This window comes from Dipodomys spectabilis, unplaced genomic scaffold (assembly GCF_019054845.1).
Source record: "Dipodomys spectabilis isolate Male_0828 unplaced genomic scaffold, ASM1905484v1 ptg000066l, whole genome shotgun sequence".
In the NCBI taxonomy this organism is placed as follows: Eukaryota; Metazoa; Chordata; class Mammalia; order Rodentia; family Heteromyidae; genus Dipodomys; species Dipodomys spectabilis.
The window spans coordinates 10,913,247-10,931,230 of NW_024870743.1; the positions used below are offsets into that span (position 1 = coordinate 10,913,247).

Consider the following 17,984-nt stretch of genomic DNA (forward strand, 5'->3'; position numbering starts at 1 on the left):
GACATTTCAGTATCTGTGGTCTACATGTGGTTCATATCCCCCAGAAACTTTCAAAATTTTTTTAGGAAGCTTATTCTTAGAATTCATTTTAGAAAGCACTCAGTTGAAACAACCAGTTGATTTATTTCGAAATGAGGAAAGTTGGTATATGCCTGCAGGTCGAATGACATTCTCATTTCGAATGAGGCAAAATGCTGGTCAAAGAGGCAACAGAATGAAAAGCTCTTGTTTTCAGAACTCATTCCATCTCTGACGATCACTCATCTAAGGCAACATCCAAAAATGAGCAACATTTCATGAAATAAGCTTCTGAAAGCCCCTTCATCACGGTCATTTTGAACTTATTCTAAAGAGTCACTGTTATGACTTACACAGAAGCAAGTGCAATGGCATGCATTTAGCATTGTTGGTTTTTAGAAAAGGAGCTTGGTGGTAACTTGTCAATTCAAAATGTTTTCAAATAAATGAAGAGAAAAGCTTTACAGAGGATCTAAGTTATGAGGTCCAATCTTCTGACACCTAATTATTCTTGACATCCAAAAGATGTACCACTGGTAATACCAGCCTGTCACTGCTTTATTTCTTCTTCCAGTCGCTAACAGTTGTATTTTTGACTAATGCCATAAGGTACATGAGCCGAGATGGTGCCGAACTTCTGGGCTGCTTCAATGTGAAACATTTGGTCATCAAAGAAGATGTGAGGCCGGATCTTCACCAAAATGGGACCTTTTGGAGCTCCAGCAAGGAAAAGGGCTTCGTCTATTTCAAGACCCCAGCGTCGAAGGGTCTTCAGCACACGGGCGCCTGAACTGGCTGCGCTTCTGGCTGTAACCAGGTAGGTCCTAATAGGACAAAGTAACCGCTCGTCTTTGGCATAAAACTTCTTTTGCAGTCTGCCTAAATCTTCCAGAAAGCCTTTCAAAGGACCCTGCGAAAGAAACACATATCACAGCTATAACTGAGGAGCTGAAAGGCATGGTAGAGGCTTGAATGAGTTTAGAAAAGACCTCACATTACATGCAGTTCCTGGGTTGACCAGTGCTAAAACTTACTACCTTTATGTGAATGTGTGACCTGACAATGCAATCACCTTAAATTTATGAAACAAAACTAGGTTGGGCATATAATTTATCATCTAAACCAACATACGTGACATGTAAAAGAATGATCTGTAAATAAACAAGTTACAATGAGCATAAACTATTCATATTAGATGAGATCTAGTAAACAAGATAGATGGCCACTCCAAATAAACTCTGGTGGTCATCAAAAGCACTATTTTTTGGTGGGGAGGGCTGGGAACTGGTGACTCACATCTGTAATCCCAGCTATTCTGAAGGCTGAGACCTGGAGGATTATAGTTTGAAGCCAGTCCAGGCAGGAAAGTTGGCAAGACTCCATCTCCAAAATAACTAGCAAAAAGCTGGACTAGAGATGGTTCAGTTCAAATTCTCATATTGATACCACTTTCTAAAGTTAGGGTTTTTAAAAAAATGAATAGCACAGTTTTAACATTAAAAGTGTACTCTTTTTGATCTACTGCATCCCCCCCAATCATTATATATTTATAGCTGCTTCATATTTTCTTTCATTTTCATTTTCAATTTTTCTGAACATTGTTTCAGTTGTTTCTCTAGTGTATAGACTAAGGGATTGGATTTTCCATGGGATACAACCTGAAAGCCTTATGTTTTAAAACAGTAGTTGAGTTCTAGTGGACTTGAAATTATTCCTATTACAAATATACTTCATATTGTATGTATTTGGGGTTTTCATTGGATTTTCCAAGATGAAGTATGGTGAAAGCTTATTCACTAAGTGAATAATCACATATGCAGTTCTTATGACTTGAGAAACTTTATATTAGTTTGCACTACAAAGGAACTTAATAACTATAATCTTTAACAATGTTTTTTTTAACAATTCTGGATTTTTTTGGTATTGTCTTAAGAAATCTCTTGCATTTTTTTGGTATTTTTGACACAAATTTTTGCTATATAGCCCAGGATGGCATCAGACTTGAGATTCTCCTGCCTTAGCCATGCAAAGTTATGGGATTACTACCATGTACTGCCAAGCCCCAGTTTACAAAGAGAAATGACATGAAGGTGTTTAGCAACATTTCTCTCATTATATCCTTTTTCTCATATTATGTTATGGTAGTCACCTATTTATACTTCCTCGACGTTTGTTTGCCTTGTTATGTATTCTATTTTTTTTAACCAACTTAATTTTATGCTCTGATTGATTGGCCATTGAAACTGAAGTTATCGGCAGACTTACTTCAACTCTGTAGAATTTTCTCCCCAGAGGGTTTTCTCTTCATCATTAGCTATATAATGACTACATTATTAAGACTCGTAATATTTACTCTTTCCCCCCATCTAACATCACATACTGTCTTAGTTCTAAATCCATAGTTAAAAGTATTACATGATCATTTGTGCTTTAGTGAATCCAGTTACCCACATACTAGCCAAACTCAATCCCAGAGTGTTCTCAAAAACAAATCTTACGGAAATAATCTCTGAGAATTTAGTTTTTTTCAACCACACAGCTGTTTTCTTTTGACCTGAATGAACTTCCTGCTAGATATAGATCCAGTGATTTATATTTTCTGCCCGTAATGTCTTTCAGGTAGTCGTTTACCATTAATGAGTTATTGAGAACCTTGGGGCAGCCTGACTGATTCCAACTGCTCACCTATCCACACTATACGATGACTGGTCTTTATGAACAGGAAGACCTAAAAATTACTTATCTTTGAAGCCAAGTAATTTCACTGAAGCATATTTCAGACATGATTATTCAGACAGTGTGGATCTTTATCTCTAATGATTTATTAATTTAGTATACTTATTAACATATTTTAATAATTCAAGGTGTTTTCTTGATATATTTTTTATATAATTTTACAAAACATTTTTAGTTAGCCATACCTCACTGAACAAAATTTCAATACTATTCTTCAGGGATTCCACTTGTACATATGTTGTAATTCTTTTGCCTGTGATCTATTTTAGTTTTAGTTATTTTTCTATCTGAGACATTATTTTCAATTCTATTCATTTTCAACAATCTACTACTTCAGATTTTATCATCTCTTCCCTGATATTATTGTTACAGTTTATGACCATGTTTTATTGAGTTTTTAAAATTCATAAAATATGTTCAGTACTGTGGCAATTTTTTCTGGTAAGGGTTCTTCATCTATTGTCAAATTTCATTATATCTTTTTTTTCCCTGCCTTTTTCTCTTAGCAATTTTAAATATATTTTATAATCTTTTTCTATTATATTGAACTAGATTTCTTTCTAGTACTTCTATTGAAGTAGGTTGGTTTCCTTGGGATAATTGTCAGTTTCTGGGGAGTCATGGGTAGTATTGGAAGACTGACTTTCAGATTGTATTATTCTCTGCTACCATGAGAACAAACTTTTCTGGAACTATGACTTACATGATAACATTTGTTTCATTCTGCTTTCTCGGAAAAAAAGCATGCCTATTCTATTGAAAGGGAGAGGCATACATACACATGAGCAACTTGTAACTTCTTTCTTTTTTTAACAACAACAAAATACATGCAGCAAATGCTGGTAGGTGCCACTTGGTCACCTTTTGTCTTTAAAACAGACTTAGTTTTTGTGGCATTTGTGAACTTTCCAAAAGGAAGAAATGAGGAATATGGAATTAATTTTTATTACAATATTTAAACCAGGAGACCATACTAACCTCTTTTACTTGGATTTTGGGGCCAGTTTTATTTGTATACTAGCAAAAGGATATAATTTATTGATAAAATACAGATATGTTAGTAAGAGTCATTTAAATACTTCTTTGAGGAGCTTTGTGATTTTAAATATTTGAAATCTGCTTATGATAACAAAGTAAAAAATTCTTTTACTCCATATGAAGCACTCATAAAAAATTTTTAAAATATTTGAATAAGTAGAGAGATACACCACATTCATGGAATAAAACAGCTACTAAGATACCTATTTTTCTTATATTTAGCTATAAATTCAATGCAACTGCAATAAAATTGCTGCAAGATTTTTTCACTAGAAATAGTCAATGTGAAGATTAAATCCATATAAAAATGAAATGTGAATTTGTAAATAGTTTAAAAGTAAATCAGAAAAATCATAACACCTAAACCTAAAGCCTACTATAAATCTATAATTATAACAATATTATTATAGTTATAAAAAGACTGATACCTATATTAAAAGAACAAAGCAGAAAGTCAGCCTTTCAACAATACTGCTAGAGCAATTAGTATTTCCATAAGCAGACAAACTTAACCACATTAAATTTGTATTCAAATATAATACTTGATCATAATGCTAACAATAAAAACCTGAAACTATGAGAATTTTATATAACCATATGGGATAAAATCTTTATGATCTTGGATCCTTAGGTTAGGCAATTATTTCTTAGCTATCACATTAAAATCATAAATCACATGATAAAAAAACCAATAAATTTAACCCAAAATTTAAATATCACTTGCATATTATTAGGTGACAAAATGGCAAAGTCTGCTAAATTTCAGTAAGTCCATTTATACTTTTATAAAAGTAAGCAAAAATAAGTTTATTAAGGTTCATAAAGAACTGAGAAATGAGTTCTTCATATAACAAAATTGAAGGGCCCATCAGTTTGGTTAACATTTTCTTTGGTACTAAAGTTACATCAGTTTTGTTCATTTCAGACCTTGATTTTAATACTTCAGCTCGTGTATGAATTACAAAAACCTAAATATTTGCATTCATATTGATAAAGTGTTCATAGTTTGCTCTTATTTGAGGCTGATTAGATGACTAGATTTGGGCTATGAATCTTGCAGAATTTCTCAATTAACCAATGCTGTCTTGAGTTTGGAGTCAACGTGCATAGAGATCAACATAAAATGCTAAGCAATAGAAAACATCACCACTATTTTGAGAACCTATTATTTTGAAACGGTTTATTGGGAAGCTGTATCACATCTTTTACTCATATCTTGGAGGAGGGAAACTCATTATCATGGGAAGATCATAAAATCATTCCCCTAGGGGTTGGGAAGGTGGCTCAGTGGTAGAGCGCTTGCCTTGCATGAATGAGGCTCTGGGTTCGATTCCTCAGCACCACATAAGCAAAAAGAAAAAAAGCTCGAAGTTGTGCTGTGGCTTAAGTGGTAGAGCGCTAGCCTTGAGCTGAAGAGCTGAGGGACAGCGCCCAGGCCCAGAGTTCAGGCCCCATGACAGGACCAAAAAAAAAAAAAATCATTCCCCTAAAGAATAATGAATGGAGAGTTAGTATTTAAATGAAAAGTTGTGATCAGTAGATGCTTCAAAAGTAAGAATTCACAAATCAAAGACAGAAAACCATGAAGGTACTGAGGAGAGGCCTGCCATCACAATGAACAAATACTTTAAAATATTTAAATTTGTATGTTGGAAAATAAGTTCATGAAAATTAAGTAATTGAACTTACCTGAGCAAGAGGCTTGTTCTCGAATAGTGTTTCATGTTGAAAGAATTTGTCCAGCCCATGCTCCTTGGCAATATATTCAGATTCATCAGAGAAGAGGACGGCATCCCCGTCAAAGGCCACACGGAGCTGTGTATCACAATAAGCCACGTCTTTGGCTCCATCAAACATTGTTGCAGAGGCAATACCTGGCAGGTCATTTGGACTCATTAATACTCTTCTCAGAGCTGTGAGTTTTAGATTATCCCATTAAGAAGAAATTCTTCCCAGAACTCATATTTCGTCTGTTATTTGATAGCAACCACTCCTGTTTACAATCACACATCCCAGTACAGTAATCTACATACTGCCTTTGTTCCTACATGGACAGGAAGTTTAAAATAGGCTATAGGACAATCACAGAGCATGTGCAACTCAAGAAGGTCAAAACTGTAAAGTGCAAACAAAACGGCTGACACATGTAAAAACAGCTTAGCAGAAGATTCAAGAGTGTAAACCACCTAATCCTATGGAATCCCCAAAATAACTGACCATTAGTTTAGACCTCATTAGCTAGAAGGAAAAAAGCAGACTACTACCTTCTTGGATTGCTTCTTGTACTTTTTCAGAATCTGCAGAAAGATACAAGTTGGTAAGATATGCCTTCAAATAGCCAATGGGGCTTTTTCCACCAGTCAAACAGAAGCGGTCAATAAGTAAACCTATAAGAAGAAAGAAAGACTTGGTTATGGCAGAGATTAAAGACAAAGCATAAGAAATCCGAGTAAAGTTATCTTAGGAACGACTGAGTTTATTTGTAAGTCTATGTGAGTTCGTAAATTTTATGGAAGTTACTGTAAAAATAATTGAAGGTTTAAAATTATTTCACCATTATTGAAAAGCTTCTTGGGTGTTATATTCTAGGGAGTATACTTGGTGCATTTTCTTCATGAAGTATATTTATATAGATCATTCCAACTTACTGTCACAATTTCATGGTAGGTATTATTTTTATTAAAGAATAAGAGTCAGGAAGATTTGTGTAACCAACTTGTTGACTAGCATGGAATAAACACAAACCTCCTTTCTAGACTGTAGTAATTTGCTCCTTAAACTACAACCTCCTTATTTGTGGTTAGGGCTCTTTAAGGTGAGGCTCTGCTTTAAGTATTAGTTCTATATTTCTTCAGCAACAATATAATAGCATTCACAAATATAACTAAGAGGTATGTTATTTTCTAACGTCAGTAAAACATCTGAAGTTGTCATTCCTTCCTACCTTGAAAATTTTAACACTATTATTAGCAGACTCAACAATTAAAGTACTATCAAATGTCTTTGTAATTAATAATATAAAATAAGAACTTTGTAAAATATCCATCCACATCTAAAGAATAATTTGTATCTGCATGTAATTTGACACTATTATCACAAGCTTTTATATGTTTATGCTTACGATTTCTTTTATTCAGATATTTTTCTTAAGAATATAATTTGAAATTTTGCTAAAGATTTTACGTAGAAAAGTTCTAACTCTGAGGTATTTATGGAAAGAAAACAGGTTTACCAATGTGAGCACCTCACACAATAAAATATTATGTCCCCAACCAATGTCTTTTTCAGTTATATGATAAGCTTGATAGCTGTACAGGATATAAAGGAAAATATCAAGTCCAGTTCAATATTTGACTTTGTACGGACCAAAGGATCAGGCTAAGTTGTCAATTGTGGAGGTGGAAGTATCTGCTTTGGTGTTAATAAAATACTCATTTCTTCCTTTAAGCTAATGGTGGCTTTAAGTGACACAAAAATAGATTCTATGAGTCTTTAGTCAATATTAGTGTGACAATTAAGAAAATGCGTGGTAAAGCTAGGACTTCTAGAATGATGAAAACATATGCGTCTTCTGAAGAGAATTGCACTGTACTCTGGAGTCAAGCATGTAAACGTTAATTATGATATAATAAGGACCACAGAACAGAAAGATATAGATTGTCTTCAGAACCTAGGGAATAGACATGGTTCGTCTAGGTAAAAGTGATGAATAAGGCTTCATAAGACTGTTATGCTTAATTGGTTCATCACCAGAATTTGTAGGAACCACAATTTCTTAGGCTTCCATGGAGTTCAAGACAGGGACCAATAGGATGATATGTTATTGCCAACTAAACCAAATAAGATTGTGTGACTTAGAAATAACAATTGTCGGAGTACAGTGTGATGGTTCATACTTATAATCCCAGCAGTCTAGAAGCTGAGGTGGGAGGTTCTCCAGTTTGAGGACAGTTGAGGTTACATAACAAAACCATGTCTCAAAAATTAAAAACAAAAATAATTTTCAATTATTATCATATACCATTCATCTATGTTCAACCACTGTGTTCAAGCACTATGAAGGCTGCATTTTAAAAGGTATTATTTTGTTTCTGTTTTTGTTTGTTGTTGTTGTTGGTCATGGGGCTTGAACTCTGGGCTTGAGCGCTGTCCCTGAGCTCTTCAGCTCAAGGCTAGTGCTCTACCACTTGAGCCACAGCACCACTTCCAAAAGGTAATTTTTTAAAGTAAGTCTTAGTAAGATACCAACCTCATAATTGAGATAATGTAAAATAGAAGTCAACTTGTAATATGTCTCGATTGTTTATAAATATGCCCAATTTAAACCTAGAATTTAAATGTGCATGATTTAAGCCTGAGTTTTACTTGACACTTACAGAAGCCTGGGTCAGCTCCTTAGAAAACAGGGTAATGGTGGCTCAAATAGGAAGTCAGGTAGTTTTATAGCAGGAAAAATGGAAACTTTAAGAGAAAGTGACACATTGATGGAAATACTGTGGAGACTAGAGCCAATCAGATTTTCCATGTAAAGGAATAAAGATGATTTTGCTGACATAAGTATGGTTTTATATGTGTGTGTGTGTGTGTGTGTGTGAGTGAGAGAGCATGAGCTTCTGGGAAAACCAAATGTTTAGAGTGGAAAGGTGAAGTGAAAACCTTTATTAAACCCTTACATGGATCTACAGTGAACAAGAGGTTTGATCACATGGAGAAAGCCTTTAGTTTGACCGTTCCTTGAAGTCAAGTTCAGAAGTGAAAAACATAAAACAGAGAAATAGATTGCAGGACCTGGGATTAAGACTTTGAAATTCACACTTGACAAGTTAAGTCCAGAGCTTTGAGCCCAACTCTGTGCTGAAGTTAAAAATGAATATGGCCTTTCTTGTTCTGACATAGGCAAATAAACATTCCTCACGCAGAAGGGGGTGTTGGTATCAAAGACATTGCACTGCTTAGGCCACAGTTAGCAAAATAACATGGCTTCTCTCTTCCCGAGCTGTGGGCTAAGTCTCCCACATGGTATTTATTTGACTTACCGTAGTGATTGACACTGTTTATAAGCCGCACTCCCACTTGGGCATGGTTATTAGTCATCAGCACAATATCAAATAAGTCCTGTTCATTAGGATACAGATCACGGAGCCTTGAGTTGACATGCTGTAATGCCTGCAGGTTAGAGACATAGGTATGTGTGAAGGGCAGGCAAGGTGGGAACTTGGGGGGGGGAGGGGGAGGAGCTGTAGAGAAAAATCACTTCATCCGGGTCAGATTCAAGCTCGTCAGGGTCCTCACTGAGACAGCCTGATTCATTCAAGGCACAGTTTACATAACAAAGTTCTGTATTTTCTGCCTCCCATCCATGGGGGCGGGGAACCTCAGTTACTATTCGCTGCAGATATATTGAAAATGATGACATCATCAAGGTTACCAGAATTATCTCTGGGGTAGGTAGAGTCTGGCATCAGGTTAGCCCTTTTCTGTGTTGTCTGTTTATTTCTTGGTTTGTAAATTTTTTCCTTATTGATCATCTAATGGCTGTTTTTGTTTTAATTGTGAAAAACATGGAATGATTTGGGGGTAGACAGGAGCACCCTGCACGGAGGAGGTCAGACTGATCATCTCTGCAGTGTTCCAGTTTTGATCGGCATATGTGCAGGAAACTCTGAAGGAAACTCTGACCATATGTTAAACATGGGTCTTTATGTTTGTGGTTTCCTCCCAAACTTATGCCATGATCCTTAAGTACACCCAGGGCACAAGTTGTAGAGGTGTCATTTTGTTTGGGGATGGTTATGTTATTATGTAATAATTGCCTATGTGACATAGGGAAGCAGTTATGATTGCTGCACATTTCAGTATACAACCATGTCCCTTAAGTGCCAAGAGTCTCCTGAGTTTCCTTATATACTCTGGAATAAGCGAAAACGAATTATTCCATCTCATGCTAACGTTTCAATATGCTCCTCAGAACTGTAAAGGCCGTTTGCTTCCTAAAACATTCTCTAGGGAAAGAAGCAAAAGCGGCCATCACAGGTCAAAGGACTAGGGTGCCACTCACGGAAGCCAAGACCCCAAGCTGGCTTCCCTACTAAAACCCCTTCCTCGCTGGTTACAAGAACTTCTGTGAAAGCACAAGCAGACCCATCCCCGGGAAGGGCTAAGCATGTCCGGTGGTGATTAGGGAACCGGGAGGAGCTGCCCAAGCTTCGGCCCCAATCTCTTCCAAGCCCACCCATTGTGTTGATGGGAGGCCGACGAATACCTTGACGAAGCGAAACGCGGGCCCCGGGGTCAGCACGACGTTCTCGTTAGTAAGCTGGTGCTCCATGTACTTCTCCAGCCCTTCCTCCTCGTAGATTCTCCGGTCGTCCACCATGTTGAAGAGCGCCCGGGAGGACACGGCGATGGTGATGGCATGCTTGGGTTTGGGCTGCAGAGACAGGCAAGGAGACCCACAGGGACCGTCACACAACAGACGGAGCGGGAGAAGTCCTCCCCCCGACCCCCACCTCGTCCAGGCCAGGATGGTGCGGGGGGGAAAGGGGGAGAAGGAGACAGGGCTTCCCTAGGTCGCAGGGGCCCAGGCCGCGGGCGGGGAGAAGGAGCAGGAAGGTGCTCAGGTTCCTGGCCAGGGCTAAGGGAGGGAGGACGAGGAGGAGGAGGAGGAGGAGGAGGCGGCGGCTCACCGGTCGGGGTCGTGAGCAGCTGGGGGTCTTCTCGTACTGAGACCTCACCGAGGCCCAGTAGGCCTCGTCCTCCTCCTCCTCCTCGCGCTGCTGCTGGCGGCGCTGCTGCTGCTGCAGGTCGGACAGGCAGTCGCGGTCGATGTCCACGGAGGGGTAGAGCAGGCGGCGCTGGGCGTAGGACTTCCACTCGGTGGTCACGGGCGAGGGGTGCTGGTGCTGGTGCTGGTGCTGGTGCTGGTGTTGGTGCTGGTGCTGGTGCTGGTACTCGCGCGGCGGCTGAGGCTGCGAGTCGCGGGAGTCGCAGCTGTGCGCATAGTCGCGGGCCTCGCGGGCCTCGCGCGGCTCTCGCGGCTCGCGCAGCTCGCGGGCCTCGCGCGGCTCTCGCGGCTCGCGCAGCTCGCGGGCCTCGCCGCGCCCCGTGCTGTGGGGCCAGGACTCGGAGCTGTTGTTGTCGTACATCTTGGTGCTCCTCCGCGAGGCTGGCTCGGGCTCGGGCGGCGTCGGGGGCCGCGAGTCCTGCGGCGTGATGGGCCGCGACGGCGGAGTGGGCGACGGCGGCGGCTGCTGCGGCGGCTGCGGCGCCGGCGGCTGCGGCTGCGGCGGTGGCTGCTGCGGTGGCGGCGGCTGCTGCGACGGCGAGGGTTGCGTGGACAGGTGTTGCGGAGGCGATTCATGCTGGCTGGCGGAGGCTGACGAGGTCCGGGAGGAGGCGGCGGAGCTGGTGGGGAGCTAGAGCAAGAGAGCGGGGCCTCTTCAATCCAAGGGGGACCCCCCATCTCCCACCGGGGGGAGCTCGCCCCACACCCCCGCGCGCGGGTCTGGATCCTGGGTGTCATCCTGGCTCCTTTTCAACCACAGAGCTTCCGAGAGGCAGGCGTTTCTCGGCGCCAGAAACGCGATCTTTTCTGTGAAATTGGTGTCGAGTACCTGTGTCTACTTTGAGTGTCTCCCGGCTCCCCACCTTGTCCCCCCCCCCATTTCTCAGCTCAGCACCCCGCAGGTGAACCCCGCCCCGGCTCGCCGCACCTCCTTCTTTTTGGTTTTGAGTAAATAGCACACAGGTTCTCCTTTCTCTTAGGCAGAGGGAACAGAGTCTGCAGGGATCTGACCCTCGCCTGCCTGGCACACACCTGCCCAGTCGGAAGCTTCCAGACAGGTTGGGGCGGGGGGGGGGAAGAAGGGGGGACCCTTGAGCAGTATTCCTTGTGTACCCAGTGTCTTGTTCACTGTGTGGACAGACTGTCCGATGCCCAGGACACTCCTGTAGCTCAGCAGGAGGAGGGGTGGGGGAGGGGAGGGGTTGATTTCACCCCTTGGCCTGGTAAAGAATACAATGATTGTGTGTGGGTGGGTGGGGGGAATCAGCTTTACATGCCAGCGCAGTAACACAAGATTAAGCTTTAGGAAGAAATCCTTTCCACCAAAGGAGCCCTACATTCAAGTGTGGAAGATATTCTTAAGCCTCCGTAGATTATGATTTCACTTTTAATGATTGTTTCGCTCGTAATTCAAAAGGGAGAGCCTTGGCGAGATTATTGAATCAAACATGACAGATGATGGATGGGATCTGAATACATATTCTCTCCTGGGTCTGTCTTATTATCTCTGCATCTGAAAATAATCTTAGAACTATATATCATTTCTCTTGTGGTGGAGGGCGGGGCAGGCCTAGCTATACATTATCGAATACCATGTAACATTGTCCCTTTTGTTGACCCTTCCAGCCAATTCTGGGGAGCCATGGGTCCTCAGTACCTATTTGTTGAATAGACGAAGAAAGGAAGGAAGGAAGGAAAGAGTACAGCCTCCAGCCCTAAGAGAGCCTGGGTTTTTTTTTTTTGTTTGTTCGTTTTTTGTTTTTATAAATCTGAATTCTACCACTTATTAAACCTCTGGGCTTTGATTTTTCTCCACAACAGGGAGTTCTGATTTGCAGAGGGCAAATTAGAACGAAAACAATGGAAGTCTAGAGGACATGTGTGGCACATAGAATGCCTCAATAGATGCAAAGCATTATTCATTATCATCCACATCTCCCTTTCATCTAGCTGTACCTTAGTATTGTTGTTCCTGCTTCTGGGATCATCTACTGGAGCCCCGTTGGATGGGCTCCGTGGTGATCGGGACCATTGATTGCGCACGTGGTACCCTCCAGACTCTGTCTTTGGCATTGATAATTCTTGGGAGCCCTGTTAAGGAGAGGAGACCCAGGGGTGTAACCTACCACCCACTTCTTCAATGTACCTACAAGATAGCCACGTCAGGCTAACCTAAACTAGTATTCAGAAAGGACTCTGGACTCTGACCCTTCATTCTTTTACCCTAAATCTATGTGACTCTGGCTCAATGCTAAACTCTGTGTGAAGCAACAAAAGTAGAAATCCACCCAGAAGAACATCCAAAAATCAAGAAACAGATATGATAGCTCACAGTGTTTCACCTGTGACTTCTATAGAGAGAACTTAGTAGAGGTTGCCTGTCTTCCCTCCCTTTCCCCCACCTTGCTCACTTCAGGAAAAGCCTAGTAAGAGGTTTTAAAATGACCTATCTGTCAAATCTGCCATACTACAACATAAGGGCAGCTGGTGCCTAACCAAGGTTGCAGCAGAGCTCGGAGGTAGCTATGTACCAGAGCATACTGCCTTTTCCTTTCAGAAAGATGCCAGAGGACATAAGTGGAAGAGTGCTCTTCCCCACATCCTTCCCCTACCCAGATTGCCTGAATCTCCCCCCTCTCATTTCAGTCTGCTCACCCTGATCATGGTGATCTGCCGGCCCTGCTCCCACAACAGGCACATGTGAATATAAATACGCATAGTGTGGCAGGGGCTAGTTCCCTCAACTGCACAAAGGCAGCGTCTACACGACGGGTGACACCGCATGGGGCAACATCTCAGCAAGTGATTCGGATTGACTGCACGCCTCATCTGAAAGATTGTGTGGAAAACGGTCAATGTGATAGCCACACTCCCCCTCCCTCCCGGATCTGAACAAAGACCAGTCTCCTCCTCCCACTGGCCGAGTGGAGGAGGCTGTGGCATCTGTACACGCATACTTGTAGGAACATGAGATGAAGGTGGACTAGAGGGAGGGCAGGGGCCAGCTTCTCCTGGAATTGTCGTTAACCTTCTCATGAGGACGTTAGCTGTCCCCTAGTACAGATTTGAATGGCTCACTCTCGTCTCCCAGAACTCTCCTGTCCCCTTGGTGTTTTCCATTGGGCTTTGTGCTGTTTCATTTTCTTACCAATTCTGCAGACAGAGCTCAGCTCACCTGTGTGCTCAGTCGAGCTGATCTATCAGGTCCCGGTTTATCAGATTCCTTTCTTTTATCTGCATCTAGACTGTCTTTTGAGTATCGCATTCCGGTCTCATTCTTAACATGGAAACAAAGAATGCTTATTAATTTTTCATCTCTGGGGGCTTAGAAACCTTGGGTTTAGGAATAAAGGGATAAGTAAAGCCTAGAATCGGTTACTTTGCCAAGTTCTAATAAGTCTATGACTTTGTTTCCCCCCATTCAAAGAAGCACAAATCCCACATTTCATAAATCACAATTCATCTGAACATTTGTTCATATAAATTTGTTGGTTCACACGTTGGAGACATGAAGCCCTTATCTTTTAAAAATGAAAACGTGAGGAATGCTATGGGAGAATTTTCCAAGGGTCAGTAAACATTGCCTTTAAATGTGACATTGCTTAGGCAGAATAACTGTTATTTTTCATCCATGTAGAATTAACATTCTTTTTTGCTTTCTATTCTTTTTTGAAGGGTGGTTGGAGGAAGGGAATTATTTATTTATATTAACTACTGGTACAAATGGGTCACCATTCAACAAATCCATGTATAAGTACAATGCCTTTTGCTAGATAGATATTACTCTGGGAAGGGATTTTGAGACAGGATTTAATTGAATGTTCCAAGCTAACTTTAATCAAACTACAAATCTTAGGCTGATGAGCTCAAAACCCTCCTGCTTCAGTCATTCCACCTCTCCAGTTCTGATTTTATAGGCCTGTATCATCACACCCAGCTGTTTTGATTTCTTAATACCTGTAGCTGAGCCTTAGCAGTATTAGTCTGGCTTTTAAAAGCATAGATCTCAATCTTATTCAGAGGTATTGGTAGGCACGTCTTCCGGTCTTATCATGGAATTACTTTCAGCATGTAGGGCTGAAAGGGATTTTTTGCTAATAGGGAAAACTGCATAAAGACAAGAGGATGACTTTATGGAAACCTGTTCAAACACTGATGTTTTCAACTTCAAGAGATAATTATTGGGCCTTTACGTAAGCATTCATGCATTCATTTATATATTTACATGCTGGATCTTGCACTAGGAAGGATGACATCCAGATTAGAAGAAAATGTGATGAGAAATGTGATTTTCATGGTTCTTGAATGGATTTTAAAATCTTTCTGTCAGTATCCTCCCCTCATTTCCAGTCACTATAATATCATGCCATTTCTAACTTCAAGGTATTTTAAACCCAATTCCTTTTGTACTGTTTTGTGCTGGGCGTGAGGTCATTGGGAATGGATTTTGGGGTGGGGCAGTACTGGGTTTGAATGTATTGAGCCTTTTAAACTCAGGCGCCCTGACTTGCTAGGCCAAGAACTCTGCTGCTGTGAGCCACCCCTCCGGCTCTTTTTCACCTTTTCTGTTATTTTTCAGGTAGGGCCTTGAATTTTGCCCTGGTGGGTCTTGGACTTCCACTTCCTTTCTACCTGTGGGTTGGAATAAAGCCTTCAAAATGTGTTTCATGGCTTCACATTCTCCTTACTTCAAATCCGTCCTCCTCATTATGGAGTGCAAATCTAATTAATCTTACTCATTTTATTCACTTGGTTAGACAGAACTTCATGATGAACTTCTCTCTGCCTCCAACCTGAAGGCCCACTGCTCTGTCTTTTGTGCCTTATTTGCCTTTGTATCATCCTGAATATTTCCTTGTAACTGTCTGTTAATAGTTTCTCAAAACTCAGCTCACTGTAACCTGGGGGCAGTTCCCAGAGTTAAACATCCCTCTGTTTTTCCTGTGCCTTTTACTGAGCACTGAACTGTACTGTGTTTATGTGTACTTGGTCCTCCTGCACTGGCATTCTTCAAAGCCAAACATTGTGTTTTTACTTCTTACCATTAACATATGGGCATGCTCAGTAAATGCTGATTTATTAGACTGACTTATACCATATGCTTTAATCTATTCTTTCCCACTCCATTTCCTTTTCATCTCCTCCCTCCATTTTCCTCTGCATGTAGCCATTATCTGAAATTATTTGGTTTTAGAAGAACATTCCCACAGGGAAGTAATGGACTAATATTTACATTTCCCAAGCTCCCCAGTAAGAATGTAGGATATTTACCTCACTCACCTTCCTTTTCTGTTTCAACGATGTTTGACTCATGTCTTTAATTATTGTAATTCTCTTGCTGTTACGCAGGTTTTCCTCTACCCAGCTCCATTTCCCATTGCTTGCTTGCTCTGTCTAGCTCTGCATTTAGAATGTTAAATGTATTACATCACATGTGATTCCATAGTAACAAACTGACCCTGTGTATATGTAATTCTGCCTTTTTTTTAAGACAGGGTAATTGTATTTCTTCATATTTGAATACATTTATTTATAACTACTGCATTTTTAGGGTTTCTTATCTACCTGTTGTTCAGGTGTTTAATAGGTAATGATACCAATTATCCTACTTCCTTCTTTTTAAACTCTTTTAAAGTTACTCTGTCATTCATCATATTGATTCCACTTAGGGCTGTACGTTTCCTTGAACTGTCAAAAGGAATGGCAGACTCATTTGTGGCCTCAACCATTGTTCATCCTGCCAGGCTTTGACATGCTTTCAGTAGTTTTGAAGACTTTTTTGGTGGCTGAGATTTTGTTCTAGATGAAGAGTTTAGATCTGATCTTAGCTTTAGTGTTTTGTGTTTTTTCACAATGGCAAAGCCTGTTGAGGAAATAACTGTCAAAGCTCATTCCTCCTGCTGTGTAATGTTGCCTGTGCTGTCTTTTTTTCCCTGATGTCTGTTTAGTCTTTAACCCTCAAATCACTTGGTCTCTTCTATAACTCTTCCTACCTAGCAGCATTCATATGTTTAATAGGTTCCTTGATTATTGATCCTTTTTGCATAGCATATATGCAAATATATGAGATATATGCAAAATATGAGATCTTCATAATTGTTTATTGAGTGTAAAGTTGAAAGTATGCTTTCTTTTCAGATGTCTTCATTTATTTTTGATTATTAGGTTCTGCCTTTTAGCTTTGTTAGTAAACAGGGAAACTACACATCTATGCTGTGTCATCTTGCCTCTTTCCTTGAAGAGTTCAACCTTGGTTATTACCAGAATGGTGATAATTATTACTCAGTGCGCTACATCATTATGATGTTGTTCTGTGGCCTGACAAAATCACCAGGAACTGTTTTTAAGAAAAGAATATTATTGTCAGTCCTAGTAACGAGTGATTATTAAAAGATCTTCACAAAAGGATTTGGAAGATAGGTTAGAAAAATTACAAATATATGAGGTCTAAATAAGAATTCTTCATTTATTTTTACCAAGTGCTTTTTACTTTTTTTCCATGGTTTCTGAGAGGATGCAGCCATTCTCTTGTTAGTGCTGAGCGAATTCTTTCAGAATTATTTCATGGACATAGTTTTTCATGGCCATCTTAATCTTAATTCTTACTTTTGTAGGGAATAATGATATTCAGAACTTAAGGAGATGCTAATAGACACTTCTTTAGCTTGGAGCTTTACCAAATATAAGATATAACCATTATAAGTACCAGTGTCTGTATTCTTTGGTGGAGAACACAAAGGCCCTTTTTCTCCACTACTACCACCCTGTTATATCCTAATCCTTAGAAATAAATACTGTGGGTAGTGTCTCTATTGCCTTCACAATTTTTCTTCCTTGATTCTATACTGCTAATTGAATCCAAAGTTAGAAACAATTTAAAAACTATAATGTCAACAATAATAGTTTTTTAGGGTTATATATACTTGGACAGATAGATTCAAAAATAAACAGGAAAATTTAGAGGAAGGAAAATAGAAGCATCTTTGAACTCTATTCTACCAAACTTTAGAACTTCAGCCTTTTTTGAAATTCATTAAAATTCAAATTCTGTCTGTCTGTCTGTCTGTCTCTGTCTTTGTCATGGGGCTTGCACTCAAGGCCTGGTTGCTGTCCTTAAGCTTTTTCATTCAAGACTAGCACTCTGCCACTCTGAGCTACAGCACTATTTCTGATTTTCAAGTGCTAAATTGAAGATGTCTCATAGACTTTCCTGCCCCAGTCTGGCTTCAAACCCTGATCTTCCGATCTCAGCCTCCTAAGCTAGAATTACAGGTGTGAGCAACCAGCACCCAGCTTTAAAGTTCAAATTTATTTATAAAATATTGTTAGAGCATGTACAATTTCTTTTCTTTCAGAATTTTAAACATGTTTTTCATGTTACCACCTTAAATAGTGTTACAATGATTCT

The 17,984-nt window shown here is 40.2% G+C and overlaps 1 protein-coding gene across 11 annotated transcripts; it reads right to left on the reverse strand.

Moving 5' to 3' along the window:
* Positions 1-396: 396 nt before the first annotated feature.
* On the reverse strand, positions 397-15,889 carry Nt5c1b (5'-nucleotidase, cytosolic IB). 11 transcript variants are annotated; one of them, XM_042680829.1, is made up of 13 exons: positions 15,857-15,889; positions 13,752-13,853; positions 13,232-13,405; positions 12,528-12,667; positions 11,262-11,270; positions 11,138-11,196; positions 10,889-11,059; positions 10,527-10,822; positions 10,055-10,222; positions 8,829-8,958; positions 6,057-6,179; positions 5,482-5,666; positions 397-928 (listed from the first exon to the last, which is right to left on the reverse strand). In XM_042680829.1, exons 1-13 carry the CDS (start codon positions 15,887-15,889, stop codon positions 596-598), a joined length of 1,923 nt encoding a protein of 640 aa, XP_042536763.1. In that variant the 3' UTR covers positions 397-595. The 11 variants fall into 11 exon arrangements, with proteins under 11 accessions (XP_042536763.1, XP_042536759.1, XP_042536768.1 ...); XM_042680825.1 differs by having other exon boundaries at positions 10,479-10,822; XM_042680834.1 differs by lacking the exon at positions 13,232-13,405.
* Between the last annotated feature and the right edge of the window lie 2,095 nt (positions 15,890-17,984).

Bases quoted from the DNA above. Each gene is read 5' to 3' on its own strand.
- Nt5c1b (XM_042680825.1), bottom strand. From the start codon at position 15,889: ATGAGTCAAACATCGTTGAAACAGAAAAGGAAG. The intron at 13,406-13,751 runs GTGAGCTGAGCT...ACAATCTTTCAG, and splicing joins CAGCTCGACTGAGCACACAG to ATGAGGCGTGCAGTCAATCC. The intron at 8,959-10,054 runs GTATTCGTCGGC...TCTAACCTGCAG, and splicing joins CCGCGTTTCGCTTCGTCAAG to GCATTACAGCATGTCAACTC.